The sequence below is a fragment of the Natator depressus genome, chromosome 3 (assembly GCF_965152275.1).
Source record: "Natator depressus isolate rNatDep1 chromosome 3, rNatDep2.hap1, whole genome shotgun sequence".
NCBI lineage: Eukaryota > Metazoa > Chordata > Testudines > Cheloniidae > Natator > Natator depressus.
Window position 1 is genome coordinate 90,969,014 of NC_134236.1, and position 13,000 is coordinate 90,982,013.

General features: G+C 49.1%; 1 protein-coding gene across 2 annotated transcripts in view; it reads right to left on the reverse strand.

Annotated features, from left to right (window-relative positions):
* Positions 1-13,000, reverse strand: part of GOPC (golgi associated PDZ and coiled-coil motif containing) — a 53,493-nt gene that overhangs the window by 5,967 nt on the left and 34,526 nt on the right. For both annotated transcript variants that reach the window (XM_074948301.1, XM_074948300.1), the window contains 2 exons: positions 12,689-12,854; positions 324-419 (listed from right to left, as the gene is read on the reverse strand). In XM_074948301.1, coding sequence (XP_074804402.1) covers positions 324-419; positions 12,689-12,854 — 262 coding nt within the window. The remainder of the gene's footprint in view (positions 1-323; positions 420-12,688; positions 12,855-13,000) is intronic.

Genomic DNA, 13,000 nt, shown 5'->3' on the forward strand with positions numbered 1-13,000 from the left:
ACGTTTAACATCTTCAGATTTCAAGTTAATATTTCTGTACATTTCCAACAGCAATTCTTACACTGAATAATACCCGAACGGTGATAGTACAAACTACTTTTTGTTGTTCATAGACAAAAGTGCATAAAAACAGTTCTATTTAAGTGTTTTTCCCAGTAGATTACTACTTAACTTGTAATACTCCAATCTGTCCAAATGTCAAAAATTGGCATCACTGCATGCTACAGCTACACCTAAACTATTCTCCCTCAGCTATAGCAATGAACTAAAAGTTAACTGTAAATGAGGACAAAAGGTGGAAAATAGGTTTAAGTATTTATTACTGTGATTGAAATGCCTAGTCCTTCATGGTCTTCTTTAACAAGGAGAACTTTTCTGATTGGACCAACGCCTTGACTCTTCTTTAAGGAGTCTGGTTCCTAGTTTAACACAAAAAAGAATAAATATAAACATATGAACTAAAAGGTACTTTTATGGCTGTTTTTTTCACATGCAGAAGGAGAATATAAACAGCAGCAGCAAAGTTACATTAGTACAAGCCAACCAAAACGTAGAATATTCCTTGCCAGACAAACTGTGAAGAAGAATTGACGATGGAAACAAGAGAGAACACTCATCTTACACTCCTGATTGGAGGTAGCATTCCTGTAGTTGCAAGAGATGGATGAGACAAAATTTAGTCCCAGAAAGAAGAGGCAGACCACATAAAAGTCACATTTGGAAAGCTAGTTGGGTCTACTACTCAATATTAGAAACTATATTTTGATAACAGGTGAAATTAAAAAACTTATGAAACCGTCCCTTAATTATTACAGTGATCTAGTTAATACATTCAGTATACAATCCCAAGCATTTCTGATCATTTTTTCCAGCAGGATATAAGAAACAACAACAAAAGTCCATCTCAAAATCTCACCAAAGCAGAATATATCAAGATATTTCTTTTTCTGTTATATTTTGTAAAATTTGTTGTTGCTATCACACATTATAAAAAAAAAAAAAAAAAAGAAAGAAGCAACTGCACAGAAAATCTACAGGGCCCAATATTTTTAGAAGTAATTAGTGTTTTAGGTGACTTAGTTGAGATGCTTTTAAGAGGCTTTATTTCAATGAGCATTTTCTATAAAAACCAGGATTCTTTAAGGTGTATCCAGTTGGGGCACCCAAAATCACTAGCCACTTTTGAAAATTTTGACCATGAATTTGAGTTCACCCCGAACTCTAAGTTTGTTATTCAGATTTTTTATAAAGATGGGGCTGTTGATTAATCACAGTTAACTCACGTGATTAACTCAAAAAATTAATCACAATTTAAAAAATCTATCGCAATTAACAGCAGTTTTAATCGCATTGTTAAACAACAGAATACCAATTGAAATTTATTAAATATTTTGGCTGTTTTTTCTACATTTTCAAATATATTGATTTCAGTTACAACACAGAATACAAAGCGTACACTACTCACTTTATATTATTATTTTTTATTACAAATCTTTGCACTGTAAAAATGATAAAGAAACCGTATTTTTCAGTTCACCTCATACAAGTACTATTCTGCAATCTCTTTATCGTTAAAGTGCAACTTACAAATGTAGATATTTTTTGTTACAATGCTAAACTTTGGAGCCTACAAGTCCACTCAGTCCTACTTGTCATTCAGCCAATCGCTAAGACAAACAAGTTTGTTTACATTTACAGGAGATAATGCTGCCCACTTCTTATTTACAGTGTCACCAAAAAGTGAGAAGAGGAGGTTTCTCACTTGTGCAGTAATGGACGTTCTTCGAGATGAGTGTCTGTGTGGGTGCTCCACTCCAGGTGTTGGTGCATCCCTGCACCTTCATTTGGAGATTTTGACAGAGTACTTGTACCAGTTGTACATGCGCAGAGCCTGCCTCACGCGGTGAGTGTGCTTGAATAGTACGTGTGTGCGACCGGTCTCCTCAGTTCCTTCTCTACAACGAAGGCTACCCCAACTCCGAAGTAGAAGGGAGAAGGTTGGGTAGTGGAGCATCAACAAGGACACTCATCTCAAAGAATGTCAGTTACTGCAAAGGTGAGTAACCTCCCCTTCTTCGAAAGGTCCTTGTGGGTTCTCCACTCCAGGTGACTTAAAAGTAGTGTATCTCAAGGAGGTAGGGACTTCAGATCTGGTAGGAATACGGTAGATAATACAGCTCTGCCCAATCGTGTATCAGTAAGGGTATAATGCTTAACAAATGTGTATTTGGAGGACCGAGTGGCAGCTTTAAAGAGGTCAGCCAGAGGAACTCTGCGTAGAAAAGCCACGGAGGTAGCTACAGATCTAGTGGAGTGAGTCCTGATGCAGGCTGGAGGAATTGTCTCCTTTAATTCAGTGGTTCTCAAACTAGGGGCGCCGCTTGTTCAGGGAAAGCCCCCGGCGGGCTGGGCTGGTTTGTTTACCTGCCGCATCCGCAGGTTTAGCCGATCGCGGCTCCCACTGGCCACGGTTCGCCGCTCCAGGCAAATGGGGGCTGCGGGAAGGGCGGCCAGCACATCCCTCGGCCCACACCACTTTCTGCAGCCCCCATTGGCCTGGAATGGCGAACCGCGGCCAGTGGGAGCTGCGATCGGCCAAACCTGTGGACGTGGCAGGTAAACAAACTGGCCCAGCCCACCAGGGGCTTTCCCTGAACAAGCAGCACCCCTAGTTTGAGAACCACTGCTTTAATTGATAGCACAAACGGATACAAGCAGAGATCCAGTTGGAAAGTCTCTGGGTGGAAACAGGTGTCCCCTTGGATCGTTCTGCAATGGAGACAAAGAGTCTGAAAGTGTTCCTAAAGGATCTGGTTCTATCCAAATAAAAGGTCAAAACCCTGTGCACATCCAATGTATGCATTGTGGATTCAAAGGAGTTTGCATGCGGTTTAGGAAAGAAGGTTGGTAGGTGTACAGGTTCGTTGATGTGGAATGATGAATGTACCTTGGGAAGAAATCTGTGGTGCAATCAGAGGGTAACCTTAAAATTAAAATTAAAAAATATTGTGTAGGGTGGGTCCGCCATGAGAGCTGCTATTTCTCCTGCTTGTCTGTAAGAGATGATTGCCACTAAGAATGATGTTTTCATAGAGAGGGAGCAAGTGGCTAGGGATTCGAAAGGTTGTTGTGTTAAACATGTTAATACTAAAGTGAAGGTCCCACTGAGGAATAGGAGGTTTAATGTCTGGGTATAGGGATTGGAGCCCTTTCAGAAAGCGCTTGGTGATTGGATGAGCAAAAACAAAAGTACCGTCGATCTTGTCGTGAAAAGTTGTAATAGCAGCTAAGTGGACTTTGATGGAGCTGAAAAAAGGCCAGACTGCTTAAGGTCTAATAGGTAATCAAGTATGGCCACAAGAGGCGCAGAAGTGGGAAGAATTTGGTTGTTCGAGCACCAATGTGTGAATCGTTTCCACTTTTGGAGATATGTGGTGCAAGTAGATTGTGTTCTGCTACGTAAGAGTACCCTTTGAACCTGTTCAGAGCATGCTAGTTTTCTTTGTGAGAACCATGGAGGAACCAAGCTTTGAGGTGAAGTATGGATAGGATGGGGCGAAGAAATCAGTCGTGTTGCTGTGATAGGAGGTTCGGAATGAGAGGCAACGAAATCGGTGATGAATTTACATTCTGGTGAGGAACAGATACTATGGTTGTCTGGGCCACGACAGGGCAATCAAAATTACTGTGGCACAATCTGTTCGTATCTTTGTCAGAACTCTGTGGAAAACCGGTATTGGGGGAAAAGCATACATTAGAGATGAGGAACATTCTCCTAGGGAATGTTTGCCCAACCCCACTCTGGAGCAAAATTCAGGACATTTCTTGTTCTTCACAGTCGCGAAGAGGTCCAGGGTTGGATAGCCCCGAACATGGAATATATTACATATGATCATGTTGTTTAGCTCCCATCCATGATCCCAGGGAAAATGTCTGCTTAATTCGTCTGCGGTGGTATTCAGGGCCCCGCGAGGATAGGCGGCTGATATCTGGATGTTGTTCATGAGGCACCAGTTCCAGAGTTTCATGGCTTCTGTGCAAAGCGAGTGAGATCGAGCCCCTCCCGCCCTGTTGAGATAGAACATGCATGCAGTGTTGTCTGTCATTATCCAAAATGGTTCCAAATGAATGGGAGGAAGTGACGGCAGGCATTGTGTATGGTTCGCAGTTCTAGGATGTTTATGTGTGGGGAGGCTTCGGTGGAAGACCATTGCCTCTGGGCTGTGTGGTGGGACATGTGTGCTCCCCATCCTGTGAGGGATGCATCGGTAGTCATTATGAGTGATGGAGCATCCTGGAGAAAAGGGACTCCTGAGCAGAGGTTGGAAGGAACTGTCCACCATCAGAGGGAGTCTTTGACTCTGAAGGGTAGGGTTAGAGGCTTGTTTAGAGGGTGTACGTTCGGTCTGTAAACCGTGGGCAATCAAGCTTGGAAGCACCTCATGTATAGGCCTGCATTTTGACCACAAAAATACACAAGGCCATGTGGCCTAATAGTTGCAGGCGGTCTCGTGCAGTGACCTGGGGACTGTTGCAAAGTTTTGTAACCAGGAGTTTTATGGTGTTGAAACAATTGAGCAGGAGAGACGCTATTCCTGTTTGGGAATCGAGGTGTGCTCCTATGAACTCCAGTTGTTGGGTAGAAGATAAGGTGGACTTGTTTTTGTGTATTTGTAGGCCAAGGGAAAGGAAGCAAGCGACGGTAAGCTGTGTGGATCGAAGAGCTTCGTCGAGCGTTGAGGCTTTGAGGAGACAATCGTCGAGGTAAGGAAATATTATAACCCCGTTTCCTGAGGTGGGCAGTGACCCCCGCTAGGAGTTTGGGCGGTAGGGCGGTAGATAGGCCAAAGGGCAACACTCTGCATTGAAAATGTGTTGAACTGAGGGTAAAATGAAGAAAACGTCTGTGGGCTGGGTGAATAGTCACATGAAAATAGGCGTCCTGTAGGTCGAGGGCTGAAAACCAATCGCCCTGCTCCGGCGCTGGGATTATGGTGGTGAGGGTAACCATTTTGAACTTTTGCTTTTTGATAAATTTGTTTTGCCGCCTGAGGTCAAGGATTGGTTGCCATCCCCCCGTTTTCTTTTCTGTTAAGAAGTAATGGGAATAGAAATACTTCCCTCTGTGTTGTTCGGGCACGATTTCCACTGCCCCCAATTGAAGGAGATGATGTATCTCTTGGAGGAGCAGTTGCTTGTGAGAGGGGTCCCTGAAGAGGGACGGGGAGGGTGGGTGTGTGGGAAGCGGGGAGAGGAAAGGGATGGAATAGCTAACTGTGACGACGTCTAAAGCCCACTTGTCAGTGGTAATATTTCGCCATTGATGGGAGAATGGGCGTAGGTGGTGACCAAAAATAGGGGCAGGCGGTGTAAGCGCTGAAGTGGGAATATTGTTTTCCACACCCTTGACCAAGGCTTCATATTTACTTGTTGGTTGGATGGGGTTGAGACGCTGCCGAGGAGTTGAGATGGCGGCGTTGGTATCTGGGTCTCTGGAGCTGCTGCTGTTGCTCGTGAGATCTATGGAATTGCTGGGTGTTTGGGGGGTAGCGTGGTCACTGGTAAGGCTGGTATCTATACTGTTGCCTTCTGGTCATAGGGGTTTGATTTCCTAGAGACCAGAGAGTTGCCCTGGAGTCCTTCATGGAGTGGAGTACGTCATTCGTAGTGGAGGCAAATAGTTTGTCACCATCGAAGGGGAGATCCTCAGTGGTACTCTGGACCTCCCAGGGAAAGGAAGAGGACAAGAGCCATGAACCTCGGCACATCACAACTGCTGTAACTTTACAGTAACTCCTCACTTAAAGTCGTCCCGGTTAATGTTGTTTCGTTGCTGATCAATTAGAGAACATGCTCGTTTAAAGTTGCACAATGCTCCCTTATAACACTTGTTTGGCAGCCGCCTGCTTTGTCCACTGCATGCAGAAAGTGCAGCCCGCGGGAGCTAGCTGGTGGGGGCTTGGAACCAGGGTGGACTGGCAGCCCCCCTATCAGCGCCCTGTTCCCCTAAGTTCCCTGTGTAGCAGCTCCCCCTCAGGCTATCAATTGCCGGGTAGTTCAGCTGTCCCTCCCCCCATTGCCGTGTGCTGCTCCTCCCTTCTGCCTTGGAGCTGCTTCCAGGAGCCTCCTGCTTGCTGTGGAGAGATTGGGGGAAGAGGGATGCTAATGTCAGGGTGTGTCCATCCCTGTCCCCCCCGCACTTCTGTACCTTAACTCCACAGAGCAGGGGGGACATGACAGGGCTCAGGACAGAGGGAGCTTGCTGGCAGCAGCTGCTGTCTCAACTTGCTAATCTACTTAAAAAGGCAATGTACTTAGAGTGAGGTTAGCGTACTTCAGCTGTTGGCATCTGATTCAGACGATGAAAATGAACATGTGTCAGTCCGCACTGCTTTGGATTATTATCGAGCAGAACCCGTCATCAGCATGTCCTCTTGAATGGCAGTTGAAGCAGGAAGGGACATATGAATCTTTAGCGCATCTGGCATGTAAATATCTTGTGATGCCAGCTACAACAGTGCCATGAGACTGCCTGTTCTCACTTTCAGGTGACGTAAACAAGAATCGGGCAGCATTATCTCCTGCAAATGTAAACAAACTTGTTTGCCTGAGCGATTGGCTGAAGTAGGACTGAGTGGACTTGTAGGCTCTAAAGTTTTACAGTGTTACATTTTTGAATGCAGTTATTTTTTGTACATAATTCTACATTTGTAAATTTCACTTTCTTGATAAAGAGATTGCACTACAGTATTTGTATGAGGTGAACTGAAAAATACTATTTCTTTTGTTTATCATTTTTACAGTGCAAATATTTGTAATAAAAAGAATATAAAAAGTGAGCATTGTACACTTTGTATTGTGTTGTAATTGAAATCAATATATTTGAAAATGTAGAAAACAACCAAAAATATTTAAATAAACGGTATTCTATTATTAATCGCACGATTAATATTTTAATAGCTTCACAGCCCCTAATAAAGATGTTTTGACAATCAACATGATTAAGCCCAACATTTTGAAACCTATGTGCCTGAAGTTAGGCTCCTAAATCCATAAGTTGGCACCTAAACAGAAGCAGTCTGGTTTTCAGAAGGGTTGAGCACCCATCACTGCCAGGGAAATCAATGGAAGCTGCAGGTGCACAAGATAGAACCACACTTTTATCCACTGTATTATATGTTACACCATAATGATTCAAGATTATATCACCACATACAAGGGAATACAAACTACATCAGAACAAGCATGAAAAAAGACAGTTACCTGTTCCGTAACTGATGTTCTTCGAGATGTGTTGATCATGTCTATTCCACAGTTGGTGTGCATGCTCACCATGTGCATCGGTACTGGAAGTTTTTCCCTTAGCAGTACCCGTACGGGGGGAGCACCGCTGCAACCCCTGGAGTGGTGCCTCTATTTCGCGCTATAAGGGGAGCTGCGTACTCCCCCTACCCTCGGTTCCTTCTTGCCGGACAACTCCAACAGAGGGGAAGGAGGGCGGGATGTGGAATAGACATGAGCAACACATCTCGAAGAACACCAGTTACGGAACAGGTAACTGTCTTTTCTTCTTCGAGCGATTGCTCATGTGTATTCCACAGTAGGTGATTCCAAGCTGTATCTGTTGGAGGTGGGTAGGAGTTCATGAGTTCCCAGTACGCAGTACCGCCCTGCCGAACCCGGCGTCATCCCTAGCTTGGGAGAAGATCGCATAATGCGAAGTAAACATGTCAAGTGGCAAGTGGCAGCCCTACAGATGTCTTGGATTGGGACATGGGCTACACATGCATCCGACGAGGCCTGAGCCCTCGTTGAGTGTGCCCTAAACGATCGGAGGCGGGGGAACCCCTGCAAGATCATAGCATGCGTGTATGCACGAGGTGATCCAGAGAGAAAGGCGCTGGGTGGAAATTGGTTGCCCCTTCACACGCTTGGCCGACGCCACAAAAAGTTGCAAGGATTTCCCCAATGGCTTGGTTCGATCCAGATAGAAGGCCAGCGCCCTACACACATCGAGCGTGGGAAGGCGGTGTTCCTCGTTGGAGGAATGGGGCTTGGGACAGAGCACGGGAAGAAAGATGTCCTGTTCCATATGGATGGCGGAGACCACCTTTGGGAGGAATGCCAGAAGTGGGCGAAGCTGGACTTTATCCCTATGGAAGACTGTATATGGGGCTTCCGAGGTCAAGGCCCTGAGCTCTGAGACACGTCGGGCCGACGTGATTGCTACATGGAAGGCTACCTTCCATGAGAGGTGAGACGAGGAACACGTGGCCGGGGTTCAAAGGGAGGTCCCGTGAGGAGGGACAACACCAGGTTTAGGTCCCATTGTGGTACAGGGGATCTGGCATACGGGAATGAGCAGTCAAGGCCTCTCAGGAAGCAGGCGGTCGCAGTATGGGAGAAGACTGAGTGCCCTTGTACTGGCGGGTGGAAGGCTGATATGGTCGCCAAGTGTACCCTGACAGAGGTGGGTGCCAGCCCTTGGGTCCTAAGGGACAGGAGGTAGTCGAGGATAAGCTGGAGCGGTGCCAACGATGGGGAGACTCCCTGCCCCTCCTCCCACTTGGAAAATCCGGACCACTTCGCCAGGTACATCCAGCGTGTGGACGGCTTCCTACTCTCTATGAGGACCCACCTGACTTCCTCTGAACACCTCCTCTCCTCCTCATCTAGCCACTGAGCAGCCACGCTGTCAGGTGGAGAGCGGCCAGACTGAGATGGAGGAGGCAGCCCCCGTCCTGGGAGAGGAGGTCCGGGTGAAGCAGCAACCTCCTTGGAGGGGCCGCCAACAGGTCCAGAAGGGTCCCATACCAGTGTTGGCGGCCCATGCTGGGGCGATAAGGATACATGCTTTGTCCTTTTTTTACTTTTTGCAGCATTTTGCCGATGTGAGGAAATGGTGGGAAAGCACAGAAAAGCTGACCCGACCACTGCAGGAGGAAGGCATCCGAGATCGCAACCCCCTCCAGAGCAGAACCGGGGGTAACACCGGTTCTGGCGGGTTGCGAACAGGTCTACATGGGGAACCGCCCACTCTCGGAAGAGCCGGTGAGTGACCTCTGAGTGGCGCAATCACTTGTACTGGGGGGAGAAAAACCTGCTGAGGCGATCGGCTTGTGTACTGCGGATGCCTGGTAGGTGGAAAGCCCTCAGGGAGATATCGTGGGCTATACAGAACTCCCACAGGCTATGGACTTCCCGGCAGAGGGCCGAGGAACATGTCCCACCTTGCCTGTTGATGTAGTACATTGCAGCGGTGCTGTCTGACCACCTTGCGGCAAAGGTGCATGTTGAAAGCAACACACGCCAACCGTATCGCCCTGAGCTCCCTGACATTTATATGGAGGGACAGGTCTGAGGTTGACCACATCCCTTGGATTTGCATGTTCCATGTTGCATGTGTGAACTTCCCAGCCCAAGTCCCATGCATTGGACACCAGGTCTTATGATGGAGTCACTTCCCGAAAAAGAACCCCTTGCAGCATGTTGCTCGGGTAAGACCACCATTGTAGGGAGGCAACTACCAGGGACGGTACCGTGAGAACCTTGTCCAGCTCGTCCCGAGCCTGGGAGAACTGGGAGGCTAGCCAGAGCTGGAGGGGCCTCATTCAGAGCCTGGCATAGCGGATCACATATGTGCATGTCGCAACGTGCCCCAGGATCTGAAGGCACGCTCTTGTCGTTATCACTGGAAAGGCCGTGACCGAGGTGATGAGATCTTTGAGGGTCTCGACCCTGCTCAGTGGGAGAGAGGCTGTGGCCCTTACGGAGTCCAGTAGTGCCCCTATGAACTCTATGCGCTGCACCAGAACTAACGTTGATTTGGTCTCGTTCACGACTAGGCCGAGATTGGCGCATGTGGACAGGAGCAGTTCCACATGGGCCCTTACCTGAGACCAAGAGTTGCCCTTGAGAAGCCAATCGTCCAAGTATGGAAAGATCTGCATGCTCTCCCATCTCAGGTGGGCCGCTACCACCACCATGCACTTCATGAAAACCCTGGGCACTGTGGATAGGCCAAACGGGAGGACCGTAAACTGGTAGTGGTCTAGCCCCACCAGGAAATGGAGGAAGCGCCTGTGCCCCTCGAAAATATAGATGTGGAAATACGCGTCCTGAAGATCCAAGGCCACTTACCAATCTCCCAGGTCCAGGGAGGGGATAATAGAGGCTAGGGACACCATGCGGAACTTGGAGTGGACCATAAACCGGTTGAGATCCCGCAGGTCCAGGATGGGCCTGAGACCCCCTTTTGCCTTTGGGATCAGGAAATATCGGGCATAGAAGCCCCTGCACCGGAATTCTACTGGTACTCTTTCCACCGTCCCCAGGTGTAGTAGTCGCTCCACCTCCTGCCCTAGGAGGTGGGCATGCTTCGGGTCCCCTGGGCCCACCAGGGACGGGGGGTGGTAGGGCAGGGGTGAACTGAACTGCAACGTGTAGCCCTTGGAAATGGTTTTGAGGACCCATTGGTCTGATGTTATACGGGACCATGCCACCTGGAAGGCAGACAATTGGTTGCAGAACACAAACTTTATTAATACGGGGTTTTCCCTGGCAACTGCCCTGGTGCCCCCCTGCAAATAGTCAAAACTGCCTCTTTCCCTGCCTCGTGCCCTTAGAGGGCCCGGGCTGTGGGGCAGAGCGGGACTGTTGCTGAGGCCAGCGCTTTTGGTCTCTTGGCCTCTTGTACAGGGGCTCGTATCTGCTCCGCGCAGGTTGAGCTGACGTTTGCGGTTTGGCCTGGTCCTTAGCCGGAGGGACATAGAGGCCCAAGGTCTGCGAAGTGGTACGGGAGTCCTTCATCCCATGCAGCCTGACATCCATCTGCTCTGCGAACAGGGCTTTCTCGTCGAACGGCAGGTCCTGCATGAGGGACTGGGCCTCCGCCGATAGCCTGGACAGGAGGAGCCACGAAGCCCTGTGCATAGAGATCGCGGAACCCATCAAGCGAGCTGCTGTATCGGCCGCGTCTGACATTGCCTGAAGGGCCGCTTTAGCCACCATTGCCCCCTCGTCCACTAGAGCCTTAAAGTCCTTTCTGTCCCGCTCCGGGAGGAGTGGTTCGAACTTTGGCAGGGACTCCCATAGGTTAAAGTCATATCGGCTCAGCAAGGCCTGATGATTGGCCACCCTGAGCTTGAAACTTGATGAGGAATAAAATTTCCTACCAAAGGAGTCCAGTCTCCTGGCATCTTTGTTCTTGGGGGGTGGGTGCGGGCTGGCCCTGTCGCTCCCGGTGGTTCACCGATTCCACCACCAGAGAGTTAGGTGCTGGGTGAGAATAGAGGTACTCGTGGTTCTTGGCCGGCACGAAGTACTTCCTCTCAGCCTTCTTGGAAACTGGGGCCAAGGAGGCGGGAGTTTGCCACAAGGTGTTGGAGATGTTGGCTACTCCTTGGTGGAGGGGAAGAGCCACGCAGCCCGGCATCAAGGAAGACCGTACATTAAAGAGGGAGTTGGACGGGCCCTCCATCTCCTCAGCCTGCAGCTGGAGGCTGGACGCCACCCACTTTAGCAGGTCTTGATGCACCTTGAAATCTTCCTGCGGGATAGAGAGGCCGTGTCCATGTTGAGGGCCCGCTGGAAGTGCTGCTCCGATACTCACTTGTCTCGGTGCCTGTGCCCGCTACCGCACGGCGTGGAAAGACTCCTGCCTGGATGGTGTCAAACCGGGTAGTCAGGCTAGTGTCGAGGGTGGTAGAAACGAGCTGCAAGTTGACTGGTCACTGCGTGTCGAACAAGGCAGGGAGTGGTCCTCGGAGTGGAAGCTGTGCCATGCCGGGGAGGTCTGACGAGCACCCACAGGGTACCGGCAAGCTCAGAATGTCTCATGTGGCCTGTAGAGCATCCGCTCAGCACGAGTCGGAGGTTTTGGGCCCGGGGAGGGGGGGGGATGGGACAGGGACCGAGGGCTGCCCAACAGGGGACCAGCCTCTTCCCTTTCCTTCTCTCAGCGCCGCTGCGAGGTGGAGCCCTTCCCCTGCTTCTTGGAGGGGGAGCGGTGCCGGCTGGTGCAGGGGGCTTTGCTGCGCACCAATGATGCGGTGCCAGGCGCCAAGTCTGCTCGGCGTGCCAGAATTGGGGCCAGCGCTGATTCCATAAGGAGAGCGCAATGCCTGATGTCCCTCTCCTTCTTAGTTCGCGGCTTGAAGGACCGGCAGATCTTGCAGCGTTCACTCACCTGAGTTTCGCCCAAGCAGTGGAGACACTCGGCATGCGGATCACTCCCTGGCATGGAATGGGGACAGGAGTCGCACAACTTGAAGCCTTGGGCACGGGGCATGCCCTGAGCCCACTCTAACAACTGAAAACTACTTTCTACGAGCTACTAACACTAGCTAAAGGTACCACTAAGATCAACTGGAAAGGCTGTAGCAGAGCTGGAGCAAGAAGTTCAAACACACCTTCACTGGTGGCAAGAAGGAACTGAAGGTGGGGGGAGTGCGCAGCTCCCCTTATAACACGATATAGAGGCGGTGCTCCCCCCATACAGGTACTGCTAAGGGAAAAACTTCCGGCACCGCTGCACTTGGCGAGCATGCACACCTACTGTGGAATACACATGAGCAATCACTCGAAGAAGAAGGGAGGATTATACATATTATAAAAGCTGTGAAGGACTGGTGGAGAAAATATGGGAAGGCAGGCTCATTAAGATAAGAAATATCAGAGTTCATCTTACATGCCCTGGTGGTGCTTGCATTGGTCGTTTCAGGTCATTACGACCCCGACATGCTCTAATAACAGTTTTGTGACGATGCAGGTGTATTTCTGCTTCTAGCTGGTTCCAAAGTTTATCATGAGCAGGACCCTTCATATCTCGACCTAGTAACTGAATCTGCTGGACCCTACAAAATGAGGAAGAAAAAAAAAAGTGTGTACAATACATCACAACTGAAAATTGAGGTATTCCAATACTCTCAATTTATCTGCTTTAGTGAACTGCAGTGTTGTAACTTGCACCCATGTGCTTGAACCAGCACAACTGCCACAG